At 60.7% G+C, this 22,035-nt stretch overlaps 1 protein-coding gene across 4 annotated transcripts in view; it reads right to left on the reverse strand.

The window, feature by feature from the left end:
* Nucleotides 1-323: 323 nt before the first annotated feature.
* The window catches only part of COL26A1 (collagen type XXVI alpha 1 chain), a 166,641-nt gene continuing 144,929 nt past the window's right edge, over nucleotides 324-22,035 (reverse strand). For 2 of the 4 annotated variants that reach the window (XM_027961592.3, XM_027961591.3), the window contains exons 5-13: nucleotides 15,870-16,023; nucleotides 13,600-13,698; nucleotides 12,803-12,955; nucleotides 10,728-10,811; nucleotides 8,874-8,926; nucleotides 6,187-6,222; nucleotides 4,838-4,885; nucleotides 2,938-3,022; nucleotides 324-1,938 (exon numbers count right to left, since the gene is read on the reverse strand). In XM_027961592.3, the coding sequence (XP_027817393.1) occupies nucleotides 1,778-1,938; nucleotides 2,938-3,022; nucleotides 4,838-4,885; nucleotides 6,187-6,222; nucleotides 8,874-8,926; nucleotides 10,728-10,811; nucleotides 12,803-12,955; nucleotides 13,600-13,698; nucleotides 15,870-16,023 (873 nt within the window). In that variant the 3' untranslated portion in view covers nucleotides 324-1,777. The remainder of the gene's footprint in view (nucleotides 1,939-2,937; nucleotides 3,023-4,837; nucleotides 4,886-6,186; nucleotides 6,223-8,873; nucleotides 8,927-10,727; nucleotides 10,812-12,802; nucleotides 12,956-13,599; nucleotides 13,699-15,869; nucleotides 16,024-22,035) is intronic. The other 2 variants (XM_042239808.2, XM_060406001.1) reach the window with 2 other exon arrangements.

Consider the following 22,035-nt stretch of genomic DNA (forward strand, 5'->3'; position numbering starts at 1 on the left):
GTGAAAAAGTCCAGGCCCCCAGGCCCGAGGCAGGAGCGTGGCAGGTATGGGTCTCTCTGCCCAGGGCCCAGCACCCTCCCCACGTCACTCGCTCCCACTAGCAGAGCTGGCCCAGGGCCCAGCCTAGACTGGAGGGGGGGGCGGCCTCTGAAGAGCGCCCCTCACTCTCCTAGCCCCCCTCATGGGGCTCCCAGGGGGCAGAACCAGGCCACCCTGTCTCGGTCCCCTTGACTCCCAGGGGCTCCCGTCAGATCCCCCCGGGGCTGGGCCTGGCCAAAGCTGGCCCGGCCTCCCCAACGGCCAGCTACCGTGTGACACCAGACCACAGGGTGAGAGCACCTTTATTGTGGGAGGGTTGCCGCCCCTCCGTGAAGACAGGCTTGCGAGAAGCCACATCCTGGCCCCCCACCCAGCCAGCCCTGCCTCCTGAGGGGCAGTCCAGGCCTCGAGGGCAGGGAGAGGTTACCAGGGCCCAGAGGGAGGGGGCACAGCCTCCCAGTAGCACCAAGGGCGGTGGGGACAAGTCACTCCTGCCACAAGGAGAGACCACGGGGGCGGCGCCAGCACCTGGGAGTGTCTGCGTTTGCTGCTGTGGCCGAGGTGGCAAGAGAGGAGCACCAGGGCGGGTCCAGGGCAGAGAGGACCTGACGCCCAAGAGGCCTTGAGGGCTGTGGTCTGAGCTGCTCTGGGGCACTGGGACCCGGGACCGGAGCCAGGCTGGGCCTGCAGGACCAAGTGCAGAGCGTCTGTCCCCAGCAGGGTCTGGGAATCAGGTGGCAACCCCTCCTTCTCCTTGGGACACAGGACTTGCCTTGTAACTCAAACTAACCCTAACCCTGCTGGTTCTCAGCAAGTCTGGGAGAGGCCAGGGCTGGAGGGACGCCCCCAGCAGGTGCACCATCCCATTCAATCCTCCTCCTCGCTGCTCAGTGATGGGAGGCCCTGGCAGGGTGGGTGGGGTCAGAGGGATTAGGATGCAGCGGGGGGCGATGCCAATTCAGTCTGAGGATCCTGGCACCCCAATGCTCCTCTCTCACAGTCTCCAAGTCCACTGACTGTCAGGGGTTTATTCAAGGTTTCCCGGGCCTCCAAGAGCAGCTACAGGCCAAGCTGCCCACTTCCCCACCTGTGAAGCAGACCCCCAAACCCAGGGAGGGGTGTGAAGGAAGGAGGCCGGAGGGTCCCCAGGGTCTCAAGCAGGGCAGGGCCTGCCCTCCTTCCCGGCTGGAGCCTCCAGGACCGCCCGGCCCAGCGCCTGCCCCGTCTGAGTGTCCCCGTGAAGAGGGGAGCTGGCAGATAGAGAGAACACAGGTTCAAATCCTGCCCTGGTCCTCCACAGTCCAGGGGCCTTGGGCAGGTGATCCTCTCCCAGCCTCTGCCCCCATGTAAAGTGGAGGGAACAAGCCTACGTCCTAAGGGTTAAATGAGACAATGTAGGGAAGTTCCTCAGATGGGCCCAGACGACTCAGGGACCCAGTAAATGACGAGTATTATGACGATTCCTGCACCCTGCCCAGCCACCAGACCCCGTCTCCAGCAGGGAGTGGGGGTGGGGAGGGCAGGGACCAGGGCAGGGCTCGGCCGGGGGCGCTGGGCCCCTCTGGCCCCTGCCTCTGGCGTTGCCATATGTCCCCAAGGCCCCTGGGAGCCAGTGTCCCTGACGGGCACCCAGGCCTGGAGCCCAGTCCCACTCGGGGCGTCCTCAGTGCCGACAGCAGCATCAGCCTCGGGGCGGGGTCTCTGGCGGAGCCGGGGCTCCTCTGGGAGAGCTGGCTTCTTACTTCCCGCCACTGGCCCGGCCAGCGCTCCTCTGCCCGGGGTCAGGCCCGAGCAGGGCGGCCAGGGAGCCATCAGATGGGGGGCCTCCGCGCTTCATCTTGAGGTTGGCTCTCAGGGCAGCGTCCTGGCCAGAGCCCCCCTCAGGGGTGGCCTGGGGATCTGGAAGGAAAGCAGGAGGGTGGGCTCATGCAGGGCCTCCGGAGCCCACCAAGCCCCTTCATTTCCAGTCCCGCTAGCCAGGGAAGCTCTGTGCCCAGTGAGGGGGCACAAAGCGGATGCCAGCATCTAGTCCTCACGCATTCATTCCCTCACTCATTTATTCATCCCCTCACTCATTTATTCATCCATGCACTCATTCATCCATTCACTCATTCATCCATTCATTCACCCATTCATTCATCCATTCACTTATTCACTCACCCATTCATTCACTCACCCATTCCTCCACTCATTCACCCATTCATTCACCCATTCACTCATTCACTCACCCATTCATTCACTCACCCATTCCTCCACTCATTCACCCATTCATTCACCCATTCACTCATTCCCTCACCCACTCATTCACTCACCCATTCATCCATCCATTCACCCATTCATTCCTCCATTCATTCATCCATTCACTCATTCATCATCCATTCACTCATTCATTCATTCTTCAAATAATGCTGACCAGGGCCAGGTTCCAGGCACTGCAGAGGTGCCAGAGATAAAGACACCCCACCCCGTAAGGGAACAGAAGGCTCAGCGGAGCACAGGGAGAAGACAGGAGGGCGGCTTCCCAGAGGAAGAGATCCTAGAGCAGGCCCTGAGGCTGCAGCTGGTGTTCAGGAGGCGGAGGGACCAGTCTGAGCAGAGGTGTGGAGGTGGGAGGGGCCCGGGGCGCCTGGATGACGGCTGAGTCACCGGACACCAGGCTGTGCTAGGGGCACCGGACGCCAGGCTGTGCTAGGGGAGGGACTTTGGAGCTGTATGTCAGTCTCGGGCAGCAGGGAGCCACGGAAGGTTCTTGAGCAGGGGTGGGACAGGGGCAGACTGGCAGCCAAGTGCAGGGCCATCAGGGCAGGGAGAGAGGGGACCAGAGGCAGCACGGCGAGGGCAGCAGGGGAGGCGGGGCGGAGGGAGATGCTGGACTCGGCGGCCCGGGTCACTGCTCACCGTGGATCCCAATCATGTGTTCCAGGATGAGCACTCTCTCGGCCAAAATCTTCAGGGCCTCCCGCAGCTGCTGCACCCCCTCGCCCTGGGGTGGAGGAAGCCGTGGGGTCAGGGCCGCCCTGCTCCAGAGTCCTGTCCCAGCCCTCCACTTCCCTCTTGTCACCATCATCAACACAACGGCCACCACATATAAGAGACACCCCGGCACCAGGGCTGGGGTTCGAGCTCCAGTTCACAGACAGGAACTTGAAGCCCAGATGGGGTGACCAGAGTCCTGCAGCCCCACAGCCCGGAAGCGGACAAGCCGGAAATGGCCAAGCCCGGGGCTTCACACAGGCCTGTCTGCCTCCAGCCTGAGCTCGCCTGCTCCCGTGGCTGCCAGCTGCCTCCCTGTGCGCCCTTCTTTCCAGAAAGTATCCTGCTGTGGGCAGAGCACCTCATACGGGCCCATGCCGGGGAGCCGCTTAGCTGGTCTCCTTCCCGGTCCCACCCACCCGAGGGCAGAGCCCAGGCTTCCAGAAGGCCCGTGGGAGGGCACAAAGATGGCACCTCGGCGTTCCTGGGGCCCGGCCTACACACGGCGAAGGGCCTCGTGTGTCAGGACACGTGAATAGGCTGATTAATGGAGGAGACAAGATGACAAGGTCACTTTGAAAAAAAAAAAAAAGTGATGGTAGAGAGGCAAAGCCCCGCCCTGGCGTCAGCAGCAAACAGGAACCTTTCTGGCTGGTGGAGCATGACAGCTCTGTCATGACACTCGGATTAATTGAGCTTAAAGCCGAAGAAAACCAGAAAGAGTGCTACTGAGTTACACAAGGGCGCTCTTCCCATCGAAGACCATGAGAAGCTGGGCTCTGCGGAGTGTCTGGGATGGGGGTGTCCCCAGTGAGCAGCAGCGGCCACAGGAGGCACGCTGATGAAACTGGGCCGGGGGACGTCGTGGGTGCCCTCCCAGCCTTCCATCACAAGTGACCCCAGCATTCAGTCCTCCCACTGCCTCTTGTGCCCACCATGGCGCCATGGTTCCAGCCTCTTCCCCCTTCTCTAATCCCATAAGGCCCTCTGGAAGGTCCTCTGATCCCAGCTTCAGCCCCTCCAGCCCAGCCTGCCTCAAACAGCTGCCCACCTCCAATGCCCACTGCCCATCCCTCCAGACACCCCCAATCCCAGCTTAGCATCTCCCCAAGCTCACTCAGGAGGTGCTGCATGCCTGCTGTGCTGGACGTCTGGCCGAGCCCTGTCACACCAGGTGACTCATTCTCAGCTTGCCCCACTGGCCTCGCTCCCTTCTCACCATCCTGAGAAGGATGGGAAGCCAGCCACCCTTCCCAGCCATCCTGGGAAGCCAGCCTCCCCTCCGCTTCCCAGAAGGTAAGGTCCCTACAGCCACACTCGCGCTCCATCCATGCCCCCACCCTGCCCTGTCTTGCTCTGGCCACTGTGTGCTCCCAGCCTTCCTCTTCCATCCATCCTCTCCCACATCCACCAGCCAGCTCTCCACCTGCCCATACACCCTTCAGTCCACCAGCACTGCGACCTTGGGCATGTCCGTGTGCCAGGCACTGTCATGGGAGGGTCCTATCCCTGGAGAGAGACCCCACAGCCTGAGGCCTCCTTCAAACAGAGGGTCTCATCAGCAGGTCCGTGGTTCCTCCACCCTCTCCAGCGGGGTCACCCCACCCTCAGGCCCTGGGCCAGTCATCCCATCTGTGCTCCCCAACTGCAGCTGACTTTACTCGGGGCTGCAGTCACTATTCACTCCACTGCCTCCCCCGCTGGGTGGGCCCCCACACGTCCTGGCTGATGCTCAGGAAGAGGTGTTGGTCCAGCTCTACTGGACTGTCCTGCAAGGACACAGCCAGGGGGCAGCAGGGAAGCACGGACCCAGGGGCACAGTTACCTCAGCGGCAGCTTTCTCCTCCTCTTCCCCCTTCCCGCCAGGTTCCCCCTGGGAAGAAAGTCACGCAGTCAATGATGGGTGCCCAGCTTCTCTACCCGGGACCTCTGCACAGGCCAGCATGGGCTTGACTTTAGGGGCTTAATTCTATTTCTAGGGAGGGAGGAGTCAGGAATTCAGGTTCTGGCGCTTTCAGGGATCAAGTGCCCTGCCCTTCCCCTCTGTTTCCCTGACTCTGAAATTGGGGCCAGGGACTTCCCTGGCTGGTCCATTGGTTGAGAATCCACCTTCCAGTGCAGGGGGACGTGGGTTCAGTTCTTGGTCAAGGAACTAAGATCTCAAAGGCGCACTGCAATCAGAGAACCTACGCATTGCAGCAAAGACCCAGAGCAGCCAAAATAAATAAATAAAATGTAAAAAATTTAAATTTAAATAAATAAAACGGGGCCAGTAATATCAGCCTCACAATAACACCTAGGAGGCCAGTTACTCTTATGTGACTTTACCTCTCTGTGCCTTAGTTTTTCCGTCTCCAAAATGGGGATAATAACAGTGCCTGCCTCACAGAGCTATTAGGAGGATTAAATAAATCACTCTCAATAACAAGCTTGGGGAAGGCCTGCCTTTGGAGGTTAACACTCCTGGGTTTAAATCTTGGCTCTACTTTGGTCTAGCTGTATGACCTTGGGCAAGTTGGTTAACCTCTCTGGGCCTCAGCCGCCAGTTCTGGCAAAGAGGGAAAATAAAGCACCATCTCGTGGGGGCACTGTGAAGCTTAAACCCACTATGGATGAAGAGGGCCTCCACATAGAAGACGCTCAGCAAAGAACTCACCTTCTCCCCCAGCCTCGTGCCTCTGACATAAGACGTGGGCATGTGCCCACTTCCTTAGCCCTAGAGTTAGGGGCTGAGTCTTGTGAATTCTTATTTTTAAGATGGGAATTGAGTGGTCAGCTGTCTATATCTATTCCTGGGAAGTTTAGAGAAAGCAAGGGACTCTACAGGTCACACAGCACATTAACCCAGGGGCCTGGGCTCCCCAGAAGAACCTCAGGACTCTCATCCGAGCCCTTCAATAGGAGGCTATTTCAGTCCTTACTTCATATGCCCGGGGGGTGTCCCACTTCCCAAAGTCACCCCTTCCCAACTTGGGCAGCTGGCACTGCACCCAGGTTGCCCGATTTTCTCCCTCTGCTCCATCCTGGCTGGGCTGGATCTGGCCATGCCCGGGGAGTCTGGGGGCCTGAGCTCAGCCAGGCTGCCTGGGGCAGACACCCACCCAGTTGGTACCCTGCGCCTGCACTCGAGCCCATCACCCTGGGGGTGGCCCACACACACGGCCCCACACTTACAGACGGCCCCATGGCGCCCCGCTCTCCAGCCAGGCCCTGCAGAAAATCAGACAAAGCAAATTAGGCTTTGCCCCTCACAACCCCTTAGTCCTCTGCATGCCCTCCCCCTGCACTGGGGTCCAGACAGCTGAAAAACAGGACAGGAGGAAGGTGGGCTGGAGGGGAAATGAGGGGAGCCCCAGCGGGGCCCGTCTGCTCCTGGAGCCCCCGCCACTGGCCAGTGGGTGACCGTGGGCCTCCACCGAGTCCTCCATCTTCTCGTCTGTGAAATGGGCCAATGCCAAGTATGGTCATCACTTGGAGAAGGCACGTGTGTGTGTGCGTGCTCAGTCATGTCCGACTCTCTGCGAGAGAGCCCCCCAGGCTCTGGACTGCAGCCCCCCAGGCTCCCCTGTCCATGGGATTCTCCAGGCAAGAACACTAGACGGGGTTGCCATCGCCTTCTCCAGGGATCAAACTCAAGTCTCCTGTGTCTCCTGCACTGGCAGGCAGGTTCTTCAGAGTCTGAGCCACCAGGGAGGCCCTTGGAGAAAGGGACCGGATGGCCATCCACACATCCCCCCAGCACTCGGAAACAGCCTCCGCGAATGAGCGACAGCAGTGGGGATCTCAGGTGGGTGGCTCAGACGGTAAAGAATCCACCTGCCAATGCAGGAGACCTGGGTTCGATCCCTGGGTCGGGAAGATCCTCTGGAGAAGGGAATGGCAACCCACTCCAGAATTCTTGCCTGGGAAATCCCAGGGACAGAGGAGCCTGGAGGAGCTGGGCAGACTACAGTCCATGGGGTCGCAAAGAATCAGACACAACTGAGCCACCAACGCCACTCCTACTAGTGGTGAAGGCGAGGGTCCCCGCATGGGCTCCCTGTCAGCACTGAGGCCCAGTCAGAAGGCTCCCTGGAGCCCCAGACCTGCGCATCGAGCCGTCCTCCAGCACCCCGACCTGGCTGCCCAGGAAGCACCCCCACTCAGCCTCTCCAGAGTGGAACTCCTGGTCTCCCCCCGGCCCAGCCGTGCGGCCCCCACCCTGCGGTCTCTCTTTTCCATGAAATGGCTCTGCGGTCCACAGCTGCTCCTGTAAGCACCTCGCAGTTAACCTTCCGCTTCCCGCCCTCACTGGATTTATTCCATCAGCCAGACCTGTCAGGTCCACTTTCTAGATACGTCTGTTTCCTCTGCGCTGCCCCAGCCTCCTCCCGGGTCTCCCTGCTCCACTCCCCCGCCCCCGCCTTCCACTCCTCAAGCCACAGCCAGAGGGGCCCTGGAAAGACGAAAATGGGGTCCCAAACGCTCCCTCCCTGACACTCGATAAGCCCCCCTTTCACTGTGACCCAGGTCTATGCATCAGCTCTGCAGGTAGCCCCCTGCCCACTTCCCTCCCACCTCGCCTCCCCCGACACCTTTGCCTTTGCTCAGGACCCGCCTGGCATTTCCTGGCCCCAGAACCTTTGCACTTACGCTTCCCTTTACCTGCAACGCTCTTGGCATCTTTGCGTGACTGCTCCTTTCTGGTTCCTTGGGTCTCAGTCGAATGAAGCCTCACCTTCTCCTGTCTGTCACCCCGCTCCGGCCACCCCCCTCCTGTCGCTGCAGGTCCTGCCCCAGTTACTCTCTATCACATCTGCCTCTCCCGTCAACTACCTGCTAGCAGAGGGCAGGGACCCTGAGAAAGCCAGAGTGGGACCTGGAGTGACCCTGGCCCTGCCGGGCCCCCGCTCTGCTCCCCTGCTGGATGACTCTGGCAAATGACAGAACCTCTCTGAGCCTCCACGTCCCCGTCACTGCTGGGATAACACGATGGGGACCCTGAAAGGAGTTGGCACGAGCAGGTAGGTGGAGGAAGGGTCGGGCACACCATCCTCTCTGACCTTGCCTGTCGCTGTGGGCTTGGGCCTCTGGAGGGGGTCCTGCTGCCCCCAGCTCTTCTCATGAGAGCCTCTGTCAGCCTCACACCCGCTCCTGCCCTTTTGTCAGGGGTGAGCTGTCTAGCCTTGCAGTGGGAGCCCCGCTTCTCAGTCACCCCCGCCCCCCAAGGAACCTGAAGCCCTCGGTCTGGATGAGCTGCAGGAAGCTCTGTGCGGACACCCCCAAATGAAACCCTTCCTGCCTTGGTGTCCAAAGTCCCCCCCTCCTCTGTGTGACATCCCCCACAGACCTCTGGGGCCCTGCAGCACAAAGCACTCCCCCTGGCACTTTATTTCTCTTTCACTCCCTGTAACAACCCACCGGGGAGGCCCCTTCTTAGCAGCCAAGGAGCCGGAGCCCAGAGAGGCTGCCTTTCTGTCCAAGGTCACACAGCTGAGGAGGCAAAGCAAGCTGGGGGTTGGGGCTGCACCATCAGGCTTCAGAGTGCCCCCCCACCACAGGCAATTCTCACAAAGATTGGCCTTGGCTGTGATCCTGGCCCAGCTCCACACACCGCCTGCATGGCCTCAGGTTAGCTCATCTATGAAATGGGAATGATGCTAACTTCTCTGGAGCTCAGGTAGGGTGGGCAGCAAAGGGCTGTTGTTGCTAAGAAAACCATGATCCCATGCCTGCCTTCCCCTGGGGCCCACCTGGACCCAGGTGGGGATCAGTCAGGTGGCCTGGTTCCTTCCTGAGCAACTGTGCTGGTAAGAAGCCCGGTTCCTCTCTTCCTGGGGAGACAGTGCCCTCACCCTCGCCAGAGATGGGCGAGACCTTACCTGGGATCCAGGCGCACCCGGGGGTCCAGGGGGGCCGTGTGGTCCAGGAGGCCCTGCCGGCAGAGTCACAGATGGTCACCTGGAGCTGGAGACGCCCCCTGCCCCCTCATCAGTTCTGGAGAGGGGCCCTCCCACCCTCCTACCCTGGGCCCTGCCCTGGGTCTGTCTCCTTGGGCAGCACAGAAAGGGGAGGTGAATAAATGGTGAGGGAGGGGGCATGGGTTCTGCGGCCCCCTGCCCACCCCCAGAGGGGAGAGCCCACTGCAAGCCCCTCTCCCTGCCGGCAACCCCTACACCACAACCTGATCCTATTCCCACAGCTTCATCCACAGGGTGGGAGTGGGGGTGGGGGCGCCCTGCAGCCCCTCCCCAGCCGGTCAGTCCTCTGGCAAATCTCCCTCGAGCCTGCCCCGCCTCAGGACCTCGGACCTCACCTCCCTGAGGCCGTCCTTGCCTGGGTTACTACAACTGCTGCCCATCATCCAGAGTGGTGGTCACCCATCCACAGAGCAGCCCCCACCAAGTGGCTTTTCAGACAGGTCTCTCTCAGCCCAGCCTCCTCCACCTTCATCGGTCAAACACCCTCCTGGAAAGTCCCTCTGGGTCCATGCCTTTGTGGTGGCTGTCCCTTCCTCCTGGAGTGTCCCCATCCCCTCCACATCCCAGCAAACTCCCACTAGTCTCAGGCTGAGCGTCACCTCTTCCAGGAAGCCTTCCAGGCACCTACCCCTGCCTCTTCTTTAGGCAAATCCCTGACAGTGACCAGCCGCTGCTTCTGGCCACTACTGGTTTGAATGCCAGCCTCCCCTCTGGGCCAGGGAGCCCCCAGAGGATCAGGCCAGGACTGATAGGTGCAGTGCAGGGTGTGGTGTTCGTGACTAAATGCCCCGAATATTTGGAAGAGTGAGGTCTCTGTGCCCCCTGGGCTGCTAGCCTGTACCAGAGTGCCCCCTGGCATGCCTAGGGAGGACCTACAGGAAAGTGACCCCTGGGTGGGGTGACGGCCTGGACGCGGTCTAGCTAAAAGGCAAACACCCTCCCAGCGCCCTCCTCAATGCTGCCTTTTACATGGGGCCACCCTGGCCCAGCCGTGATCCCAGCCCTGCTTTCTGGGACTCTACGGGATTCACTGAGGGTACCGCCCACTTTCTCCACTAGAATGTAAGTACCATGAGGACAGAAATCTTTTGTTTATCTAAGGATCCCAAGAACCCAGAACACGGGCCAGCTCGTAGGAGGTGCTCAGTGGGTATTTCCTGACTGCGTGAGACACTGAACAACAGGAAGGAGTGCCCGGCCTGGAGCCAAATCAAAGGCGCCCCCACCCCCGTGAGTGCCCAGGACCTCTGTTACTCATTCATTCAGGGGTAGAACCTGTCAGAGAAGACAGCCACACATCTGGGCTCTGGCTCCCCGCCTACACACCCCACCTCCCCCAGTGAGTCCCATCCCCTCTCCCAGGACGCTGCTTTCTGCCTGAAGGCCCGGGGCCTCCTATCTCTCCCAGGCACCTGTCCCAGCAGCTCCCTCCGTCTCCCCACCCACCATCACCTGTGCAGACCTCCTGGACCTAGGCCTCTGGCACCCAGAGACCCCTCCTCTGGCTCACTCGAGGGCGGCCCAGGGCTGCTTCATGTGGGTGTCAGGACACCCAGAAACACTGTGCCCAGTTCCAAGGGAGCTGCCACCGACAAGCAGCAGGCCCCCCACTCAAGCCACTGCTGGCTGGGGCAGACCCAATGCCCTGCCAAGGCCGTGAGCCCCCAACTGGCCCCCTCAAGACCGCCAGCCCAGGTGAAGCCCAGGAGTGGGTACCAGTGGAGACCAGCTGCTGTTGCTGCCCTCTGCACTCACCTGGGGGGCCAGGGGGACCCCGGGGCCCTGGGACACCTGCCAACACTGTGTCCACGGCCGCTGAGGCCAGCTGCACATCTCCACCTGCGGGAAGGGCAGAGTGGCCTGTGACCCACGGGACAGGGCCGGCGGGGCCTGGGGGGCTAGAGCTGAGTCCCCCAGAGCCTGGAAGAGCAGCCCCGACCCTGCTGGGCCTCACACAGCTACTGCTCCCTCGGCTCAGAGGAGTTCCTTCATGTGTAGTCACTCAGCCGTGTCCGACTCTTTGTGACCCCATAGACTGGGGCCTGCCAGGCTCCTCTGTCCATGGGATTCTCCAGGCAAGAGTATTGGAATGGGTTGCCATTTCCTTTTCCAGGCGATCTTCCCAACCCAGGGATTGAACCCAGGTCTCCTGCATTGCAGGTAGATTCTTTACTGTCGAGCCATTAACACGGAGGCCAAATCAGAGCACAGGGGAAACTCTGTGGGCTCTGTTTAAATTTCACACCTCTTCCTGAAAATTCCAGGTCCTGAGACTCCCGCCCCACCTTGCTCACCTCCCCGCTGTCCAGTCCGGACTCTATTCCAGGCTCCCCTCCACATGCCCATCCTGACACACCTGACTAGCTCACTCTTGTGGGGCCTCCTCCAGGAAGTCCTCCCTGACCACTTGTCTGAGCCGCAGGGCCCTGGGGCTGGGTGGGGTCTGTCTTGTGGCCTGGGCCCCTCCAGGGTGAGCCCCATGTGACCTCAGACCCAGAAGCAGACATCCAGGCTTGGAGACATCCGGGCTGGGGGTGGCTGCCTCTGCCTTTCCCCGCCTACCCCCATCACAGAAGCCTGGGCAGCCCTTCCATAGGCCTCCTGGCCAGTGGGCCTGCTACAGCTGCTCAGTGCTGGCTAACCAGGTGCCTCCACCGTGAAACCAATCCCCCCTACCACTCTTCCTAAACGTTCACATCTGCACCCTCCAGGCAGTCTGCCCTCTCTTGGGGACCCCAGGCCTGGGGAAGGAGGGTCCTGTCTGAGGGGGACTCTGAGCACTCGAGGCGGGCAGCGGCAGATGTGGGGCATCACGCCCAGGCTGGGCCGGCTGAGCTTTCAGTGGCCCAGGGATGCCGGGTGGTTGAACCCTTAGACACCCAAGCATCACCCATCCTCCTCCACCAAGGGGCACCACTGAGCCCACCACGAGAGTGAGACGTTTGGATTGCCAGTGACTTCTTTGCTCTGGCCCCTGCACACGGGGAAGGCCGACAAGGCACCCCGATCCCCTTGGGAATGAGTCCTTCCCTCGTGGCTGGGGGCTGGGCAACCCAGAGCAACTCCGTCAGGGTGTATTACCACTTTTGCTCTAGGGATGGGGAACCGGAGGCTCGGAGCGGGCCCCTGTGATTCAGACGTAGGTCTAACTGCGGCGCTGCCCGGGGAGCGGGGCGGACAGGGCGGAGGGGGGCGGGGGACGCGGAGCGGGAGAGGGCTCGGGTTTCTCTGACGGCTGACCAAGAGGCCCCTGTGCCCCCACGGTGCCCGGGGTGCCACCCACTCAGAATCCCAAGTCAATCTCATCACCCGCTTCTTAAAAGCTTTCTCAAAACCTTTCTCGTTTCCCAGGGCCCTTAAACAAAGCCACGCCCTCCATGGGCCGCAGGCCCCACCCCCGCCCCGTCTCTGGGGTGCCCTCCCTGGACCCTCCCTTCCCCCATGCTCCGGCGGCGGGTTCTGTGTGTGCTCAAGGGCGCCCTCTTGTGCTAGACTGTGGCCCCTGCAGGCAGGAGACTTGCTCACTGCTGTATCCCGGAGGTTAAAACACACAGTCCCACACGTGGGAGGTGCTCCATCCATCAGCGCCTGTTCAGGACATCATGGGGTCAGACCCCAGGGGCAGGAGCTGAGCACAGAGGCAGGGACAGGCCCCTGGGGCCAACCTGGGGTTGGGGGGGACCACCCCCCACCTAGGGTACCCTGTCCCCCCGCCTGGCCAAGCCGAGGCCCCACTCACGGACAGTCTGCTTCACAAGGTTCTTTTGGGGCAGTGGACCCTCCAAATTCTGGCCCTCCTTCCCACCCCAGCCCTCAAGCGTGACACTCACTGTCCTTGTCCGTCGGTGGCTGCAGGGAGTAGAGGACGCCTTGGGGGCCGTTTGGAGGGAGCCCCGGGCTGCCTGCTGGGCCAGGGGGGCCGGGGGGTCCAGGGCGCCCCATCTCTCCAGGAAGCCCACGGGGCCCTGGCGGCCCCAAGAGGCCTGTGGGGGGAAAAGAGGAGTCACAGGAGGGCCGGGCCTCGTGACTGACATTACAGAGATGAGAAATAGACCCGAGAGGGCAAGGTGGTGGCCCCTAGTCCCAGAGCCTCCCTGGAGGGCTCTCCTGGGATGTAATGAAATGACTTCCCCTCCGCAGCCAGTACAGAGGGGACTCGGGGCAGCCAGGCGGGAGGTCAGGGAGGTCAGGTCAGGTCAGTGAAGTCAGCGGGTGCTGTGGCCAGATGACCTCAGCCCTGGGGTAGGGGCAGCAAGGGTGGTTGCCAGCCTGGCCCAGCCCCGTACCTGACCCCGACAGGGTCCAGGAGCAGCCGCGTGACCTCTTGTCATTGTTTACATGGCGGAGCACAACCTCCAGCCCTCAGCAGCCCCACCCCCGCAGCTGGAGCCTTCTCTTCCCATAGTCCCGGGTGAGACCAGGCCCCAAAGTGCTTGGAAGGACGCTGCCCTGGGAGGTGGCGGTGGGAGGGAGGCAACCTGGAGCCCTGCTAGATGGCAGTCATCAGCCCCACCAAGAAAGAGGCTGTCTGGGATGCCTCACCTGCTCGGACAGGGGAGAAATCCCAACCCCCTTCCCCCACTGGACGAAGTCACATCAGGGTATGTATGTGGGTGGGTGTCCTTACCAGGAGGCCCCGCTGGGCCCTTTTCTCCTGCCTGACCCCGGTCACCTTTGGAGCCTGGGGGACCCGCAGGCCCTGGTGGTCCCGTCTGTCCAGGGGGCCCTGTGGATAGAATGAAATGAGGCCTGAGAACATTGTGGGCTGAGCTGCCTCCATTGGCTCCAGGCTAGATGACATTGCTGTCTGGTCAGATCTGCCCCCTCACCTGCCATGGGCAAAGGGACCACATCATTCATCACAGTATACAAACCAGTTTTGCTCCTGTTCACTTCTATGATCTCAAGAGGTACTTGTGTTCCCATTTGACAGGTGGGGTAAACTGAGGCTCAAAAAGATGTGGCCCCTTGCTGCAAGGTAGCAGCACCAGGCTGTAAATGAGTCAGAACCCTCTCTCCACGTCCTGCTGTCTCTTTGCTCAGGCTCGGGGACTGGGATTCAGGCAAAGATCGTCCCAATAAGGCCTCCTGAGAGGCCCCAGGAAGTCCTGGAGGGGTCGCCTGACCTCTGGGGATCTCCAGGTCCCAAGGGTGGGCAAGAGCAGATGGAGAGACAGGAGGCCCACTGTGTGGTCTGCAGACATGCCCCTTCTCCCTAGGGAAGGCCTAGGCCTGGGGAGGATGCTCAAAAAATGCTTCCTGAACAGATGGAGGGCTCTTTGGGGACCCCCCTGGGGCTGCCAGTTTCCAGAGATTCCCACTTGGTCTCTGGGATTCCAGGATGCACCCAGGTATAACCATTTGTAGGGTTTGTGCTCCACCTGGTGGCCATATTGGGAACTACATGCCCCCCATAAGAAGAAAGTTGCCTTGGGAGAACAGAAGCCCCTCCCAGCTTCCTCCCTCCCCTCCAGGGGACACTGAGGCCTGGGTCCTTCAGAAGAGGAGAAACCCCCTTACTTCCCCTTGACCTGTGCTCCCTCTTCAGTCCCAGAAGAAGGATTTGAAGAAGACAGGCCTTCTGGGAGTGAGACTTTGGGGAGAGTGGCTAGAGAGGTGGACCCAGGGCAAGTAAGATGCCCCTCCTCCCATAGCAGCCCGAGCTCACCCTCCGCACAGCCTCCAGGCCCTTCAGAAGCCTGCAGAGTATCTGCTGCTTCCCTGGCCTTGGGACTGGCCACTGGCGGTCAGTTCTTCCATTGCCTGGGCTCTGCAGGCAGCGGAGGGGTCAGAGTTGGGTCTGGGCGGGATTGCTAAGAAACTGGGGGCTCAACTGGGGGACAGCAGGAGGAAGGGCGTCCCCTGCAAAGAGCTCTGGTGGGGCTGTGAATTATTGAGTCAAAATGGCACTGGATCGCTGGGTAACCCCAGGGGTCACTTCTCTGAGCCTCAGTTCTCCTGTGACCTGAGCTTTATGAGCTCACTGGAATGATTAGCCATGATATCTGTACAGACTAGAGTGATATAAAAATCCTTAATAACTGGCACAACACAGATCCTGACCAGTCAGATGAGACCTCAGCCTTAAACCCTGGAGTTCAGCCACATGGACGGTGGCGGCTACACCGCCACTCAGGGTAAAGTCCCAGCACAGTGCCCAGCGTGCAGCAGGCATTCTAACAATCCTGACTATGGTATTAGAGTTACTATTACTGTTCTGCAGTCCCAGAGAGCAGAGCTCAGTCCAGCGGAGAGACTGCAGAGAGACTTCACAATGTGGTGGGAAGAGTGAGAGCAATAGGCCGGTGGGTGTCCTCCAACTCTGGCCAGAGAATTCAGAAGGAGTCCCCCAGAAGGCTAGGGGAGGCAGTAAGCCCCCACCGCTGGCGGTATGCAGGCAGGGGCTGCTGTAAATTGAGCCAGTCAAGGATGAGCTGGGCTGGGGGCCTACGTGTAGATGCTAAGCGGCAGCAGGGCAGCCAGTGCAGACAGTAGCTGGACTGCGAGACAGTAGGGAGTGGTGAGGACTGTGGCAGGCTGCAGAGTTTGAATGAGATCTGTGGGGGCAGCCGTGACTTAGCTGCAGCCAACTGTTCCTTTTTTTTTCCATTATTTTTTTGGCCACATCACAAGGCATGTGGGATCTTAGGGACTGAACCTCATCCCTTGCACTCGAAACATCAGGGACGTCCCAGCCAATTGTTTCTGTAAGGGACTGCCAACCCCAGTGGCCAGCTCTTCCATTTTTCTAAGAGAAATGAGAAATCCTGACTTTTATGTGAAACCCCCCAGGTTTCAGTTTTCTAAAATGCCCTTTGGGTGTGTATGACCTACTGGTGGAGACCCTGGGAGGCCTTCCCCCCAGCCAACTCCTTGCCCCCTGCAGGCCTCACTCACCGGCCGGGCCTGTGGGCCGTCTCTGGGGCCCGGGGTGGGCAAGCGGGATGGCGTCAGGGAGGAGACCCTCGTTCCAGGGCGGTGGGGTGTTCTGGGGCGTCGGCAGGTCATTGTCTGGGCCCGAGGGCCGCTCCGCTGCTTCCAGAAGGAGAACCTGGGCCGGAGAAGGGCAGAAGGTCAGGCCCGGGGCACGGGTGAGCAGGGACGTGAGCACCAGGGGACCAGCACCGCCCGCTGCTCGTGGGACCACCAACCCCCTACTGGGATGTTCTCCCACCCCCACCTCAGAAAGCCCTCCGACCCTCCGGCTCAGGCAGGGCCCCTGCGGACACATTCAGAGCCACCATACTTTGCTCCTGGAGTTGCCGTCACTGGGATTAGACTGTGCTTGTCTGAATAATGACCACGGTCACTCCCACTTCACTGGTTCTTCCCTAGAGAGGGACTGGGCAGGCTTGTCCCCCACACTGTCTGGCTCAGGGCACAAACAGTGTGGTCAGGGAATGTTTGTGGCTGGCTGGCTGGGTGCGAGCAGGGAGAGATGGACAGAGGGAAAGAAAGAAAAGGAAAGAGAAGGAAAGAAGAAGAGAAAAGAAAAAAAAGAGGAGAAAGAAAGAATAAGCGGGCCCAGCTCAGGGCCTGAGTTTAGCAGGAGCTCCAGGGAAACAAAGATGGCTACGGTCACTCAAGGTCCACCTGGAAAGCAGCCCATCTTCTCCCCCACAGGAAAGCAGGGGTTAAAACCCCAAAGGACAGAGCCTCAGTAGGGAGACACTTCCTAATTCACGGCACCTGGGGCCCAGGAGGGCTTCCCTGGAAGCTCAGCTGATAGAGAATCCACCTGCAGAGCAGACCACAGCTTGACTCCTGGGTCAGGAAGATCCTTTGGAGAAGAGATAGGCTACCCACTCCAGTACTCTTGGGCTTCCCTGGTGGCTCAAACGGTAAAGAATCTGCCTGTGATGCAGGAGCCACAGGAGACGTGTGTTCGATCCCTGTGTGGGGAGGGTCCCCTAGAGGAGGGCATGGCAACCAACTCTCCAGTATTCTTGCCTGGAGAATCCCACGGACAGAGGAGCCTGGCGGGCTACAGCCCACGGGGTCGCAAAGAGTCAGACATGACTGAGTGACTAACACTTTCACTTATCAAAACTGTACTTGGGGCTTCCCAGGCGGCACAGTGGTAAAGAATCCGCCTGCCAATGCAGGAGAGGTGAGTTCGATCTCTGGATTGGGAAGATTCCCTGGAGGAAGAAATATCAACCCACTCCAGTATTCTTTCCTGAAGAATCCCATGGACACAGGAATCTGGTGGGCTCCAGTCCATGGGGTCACAAAAAGCTGGACAGGACCGAAGCCACTTAGCGCACGGCACAGCACAGGGAGCCAGGAGGTCCGGCTGTTCCCAAAGATGCCAGCAGGGGGCGCCGCACACCGGGATCTGCACAGGGCCGGCGGGCAGGTGCTAACCCACGCGGACCCACCCACCCCAGAAAAGGGGGGCACTGGGGTTCCCCCGCCATATCAGATGGAGCCTGGTTTCCCGTCCCGATCTGCCAGACAGGAAGGAAGAAGTCCAGTGTCTCATGTCTCCCCCCACCCCTCCCTCCACCCTCCAACCCCCCGCCCGCCTTAGAAACCCGAACCCCACATCCAGCTAGACTCTCAGACTCAGCGCCGCCGAGAGATGAAAGCGCTCCAAGCCTGTCTGGGGGCCGCTGGGAGTGGAATCGCTGGCGTCTAATTCTGCAGATGCTGCTGCCTGAAGGCGTCCAAGCTCCAGCCCCGGTTTATACCCCACCCAACCCTACCTGCACCCACCCCAACCACCAGAGTCCTGGAGCACCTTAATTCCAGGAGGACCCGATGGGCTCCCGGGCCTCTCCCAGGGGCCTTCGGCCTGTCTGTGGTCCTCGCTAGCCCACCTGCCTAGAGCCCAATGCCCCTCCCCTCCACCTGCCCCCGTCCCCTCCTGCAGCCCCCCACAACGGCCATGGGTGAGGACCTCATGCAAGGTAAACCCAGCCGAGCTCCCCCAGCAAAAACCACCAGAGACGCCATGCAGTGCGTTCACAGGTGACCACCTCGGCCTCCACTGGCTTCCCCTGCGTCTCCTCCACCAGCTCTGCTCCAGCCGCCCTGAAGGCGCCAAGCCGCTGAGGCCGCGACCTCCCCACCCCTCCAAGCCGGGGCTCCAGCAGCACCCTCCACCAGCGCTGTCCCTGCCCCCAGCCCCTGGAAGATTCTGAGACTCCGGAGAGCTGTCCCCTCCTCCCTGAGTCTGTCTGACCCTCAGGGGAGAAGGGGTGTCCCCGCAGCCCCTGTACAGTCACTCTGGAGCAACAGCACCGGCCCTGCCTTTGGGTGTCAGGACCACCTGGGCAGGGGTGCCCTCCTTGCTCTCGGTCCCCAGGCCCCTGCACACATTAAGTACCATGTGATGGGGGAGGAGGCTCAGGCCCTGCCACCAGCCAAGCTGGTTCGAATTCCGGCTCTCCCACTAGATAGCCATGATATGCAAGCATCGTGACCTTTGTGGGCCTCAGTTTTCCCATCAGCAAAATGGGGGTGATAGCACTGACTCTGCAGGGCCACAGAAGATCAGGGGCACAGCACGTGGGCACCCAGTTACTCCTGCTGATGCTGGAGTGGTGTGCGGGGGCGGGGGGAGTCACGGGAACAAATGGCTGCCTTCATAGCGCCCACGCCTGGGCTGGGCTGTGGTTTCCTGGGTGCACAGAAAGGGTCCTTCTGAGCATCTCCTCCCACCAGCTCTGCAGCGTCCCCGGGGCCTGGGTCACAAAGTTCCCCAAGACCCTTGGGAACAAAGTGGCACCCCAGATCTCAGGCCCCCATCTGTACTGGGTGGGTGGGCTCGGGCCCCATGAGGCTCTGGCAACCCCCAGGGGCCCTGTCTCTCAGCCCCTCCCCCTCCTGGTCCTGACAAGCGCTCATGACACAGGAAGGACCACTGCAGCCATGCCAGAGGCGAGGTGGAAAGAGAGGCTCATAGACCGCAAGGGACTTGCCCAGGGTCACCCAGCCAGTCGTCGGTGGGGCCAGGGCCCCGTGTGGTGCCTCGTCCACCTCTCCACAGCTGGGCTGCAGCCCTGGCCTCGGTGGAGCTTCACGGAGGCCCTGAGAAGTGGAGCGGCGGGCTCAGGCCACACAGCGGCTTCGGGGTGGAACCTCCTCATGGAGGGGAGGGTTACAATTCCTGCCCAGCCCCTGAGGGGACGTCCACTGGGAAGCTGACCGGCCGTGGCCAAGGGGTGGAGCTGGGGGGACAGGCCAAGGAGACTTGGCTGTCCGTGTGGGGGATGGGAGCCCCGGGGCCATGCGCGAGGGGCTTGGGGTGGGAACTGTCAGGACCTGTGGCCAGGACTTGGGGGCAGGACGTGAAGACAGGGGTGGCCCTGTCTCGAGCCTGGCTCAGGGGATGGTAGGATCGCCACCATTCAAACAGCGGCACAGAAGAGGCCAGGTTTGGGGGTGAAGGTCACCAGTTGGGGGGACGAGTTGGATACAGCATCGTGGTGGGTTGGGGAGGACTCCTCCAGGTGAACAAATGTAACAGGAAGGAGCCAGGAGCAAGGGGAGTGTGACTTGGAGGTATCAGGGTGGGGTGCACCCAGACTGGGCTCCTGGGCTCCTTTCGTGGTAGGGTTCCGCCCCTTCAAAAAAGACCAAGCTCACTCCTTCCTGGGGCACCACCCTCACAGACACCAAGGCCCACAGAGCCCGTGGATCCAGGCAGAGGAGCCACGGGCACCGTCAAGTTAGAAGCAGCCCACTCCTGAGTTCAAGCCCTCATGGTCTGGCCATGGCAAACCTCCTGGAGAAACTGAGCCGTCTCTGCTGGGCTGAGCTCACCGGGGCCGGCAGCAGTGGGCGGTGTGGGGACTCAGCTGAGAAAACCAGACTCCAGCCAGCCTTCCATCTCAGGGGCTCTGATGACGTCACTGTGGCCTGGCTGATTGGCCAGGACACCACCCTCCTGCACCAGACACCAGTCGTCACCCAGGGAAATCCCCTCGGGCTCCCTCCCACTTGGTCTGGTCCTTGGAGTCAGAGTGTAAACTGAGGAGGAGGGGAGGAAGGAAGGCAGGAAACTTTTTTTCTGCTGGCTTTCTACCCCATGATCCCCCAACAGCTGCTCTAGCCTATCCCAGGAAGGGGGTGGGAGGAATCTAGATCAGATCCCAGGTTCGGATCCTTAGGCAACTCGGGCGCTGCAGGGAGTGAAAATGGGGCAGTCATTTGCAGTTGCCTGGCCTCCAGCCACTTTCTCTTCCTTGGCTCTAGAACCCTTACTGTGAGCCAGTGAGTATGCCCCAGAGAAGGAATCATCACTGGTCAATTACTCATTTTCCAAGCTCCCTTGTACCTAGGAGGTGGGCATATAGCCTAGTGTTGGCCAATGAGACATAGTGAATTTCTTAAGATACTTTGCTTCACCCTCTACTTCCTGCCTTTGAACAATGTATAAGGATGTGAGGCTTTGAGCTGCAGCAGCCACTTTGTAACCATGAGGCACTGACCATGAGGCACTCTGGTGGCTCAGACAGTAAAGAGTCTGTCTGCAGTGCAGGAGACCAGGGTTCAATCCCTGGGTCAGGAAGATCCCCTGGAGAAGGACATGGCAACCTACTCCAGTATTCTTGCCTGGAGAATTCCATGGACAGAGGAGCCTGGCAGGCTACAGTTCTTAGGGTCGCAAAGAGTTGGACACGACTGAGTGACTAACCCTTTAGCACTGACTGACAAGAGGACAAAAGCCAATTCACTAAGAAGGTGGAGAGGAAGGCTGTGGAGGGAGTCTGGTTTCTTGAGTCTCCAAGCCAATCCCAAGACCACTAAGTCTGGACTTCCTATTGAACTAACAATAAATGCTAAGAAATAAGCTGCCAATGGCTGGGTTCACATTGCTTGCCACTGAATGTATCCCTCTTGATATGTCAAAACAGGGTCTTGAGGAAGCAGAAGTCAAAGTTTCCAGGCCTTGGACTTACTGCTAGCTGCCCAGGTTCTAACTCCCCGTTGGGGATCTGCCTGCCCACTTCTGCCTTCACCCACCTGACCCCAGCCCCCAACCCCAGCTCCATGCTCTCCCTGACCCCTGTGGGCTCCCCTGACCTCACCCACCCCTGAGGCTGCAGGGCTGGCCTGGCTGCTAGCCTGGCCCGTGTCCCCCGCTCTCTGCAGGCTGCTGCCCATCGGGGCCCTCTGATGGGGTGGGTGAAGCTCCCAGGGGCCCTGCTTCTCCAGGGGACACTTGGGCACAAAGCAGTCAGGTGGGCAGCTGGAAGGTGACCCAAAGAGGACACAGGGGCTGAGACAGGAGTCTCCCATCACCATCCGGAAATCCAGAAGGGACCCCGCAGCTGCCACCTCTCTGGACACCTGTCTCAAGCTACCTCGTCTATCTCCCCACCAAAAGCCATCTGAGGTCATCTCTCTGTATGAGCCAGGGAGGGGCTGGGAAGTGACCCCTTCCGTTTCCACCTTATAGGGCAGCAGGCTGAGGCCCAGAGCTGAGAAGGGCCCTGTTGTCACTGGACTATTACTGGGACATCCTGACCCCCACAGAGTCTGCAGGGCTCTGAGGTCTGCGGAGGAGTCACGACCCTCACTCTCAGGGCCAGAGAGTAAGCCCACCTCCAGCCTGCTGCTCTGGCCAGGCTGGGGTGCGGCGTCCCCAGGCAGAGGGCGGCGCAGGGTGGGGGCATCAAGGGAGGAGTTGCTCATGGCGGGAGGGCACGGGTGAGGGCCGGGGGGGCGGGGGGCAGCTGGCATGGTGCTGGTCCTGCCTCAGAGCTGTGACTTGTAACACCCCGAGGTGCTGGGCCGGGGCCAGGCCAGGCCGTCAGCCGACGCTCTGCCAAACCACGTGGAGGTTTCAGGTGCCTGGAAAATGTCCGTCAGGCCAGTGAGCCTGAGGAGCCCGCCTTTTCTAGAGTCTCGGGTGCGACGAGTTCCTTCTAGCATCTTTCCCAGCATCTCTCATCCCTGCCAGGGCTGCCCCAGCTCCAGCTTGGCTCATGTGGCAGCATCTGCTCCCTGAAGCCTTCTGCCCCCACCCCGCAGAGCCGTGACCCAGGGAGCACACGGGTCTCCACCCCAGCCTGTGCCCAGGCACCTGGGCTGCTGGGGGGACCCTCCTGCC

Source organism: Ovis aries, chromosome 24 (assembly GCF_016772045.2).
Source record: "Ovis aries strain OAR_USU_Benz2616 breed Rambouillet chromosome 24, ARS-UI_Ramb_v3.0, whole genome shotgun sequence".
Classification (NCBI taxonomy): Eukaryota; Metazoa; Chordata; class Mammalia; order Artiodactyla; family Bovidae; genus Ovis; species Ovis aries.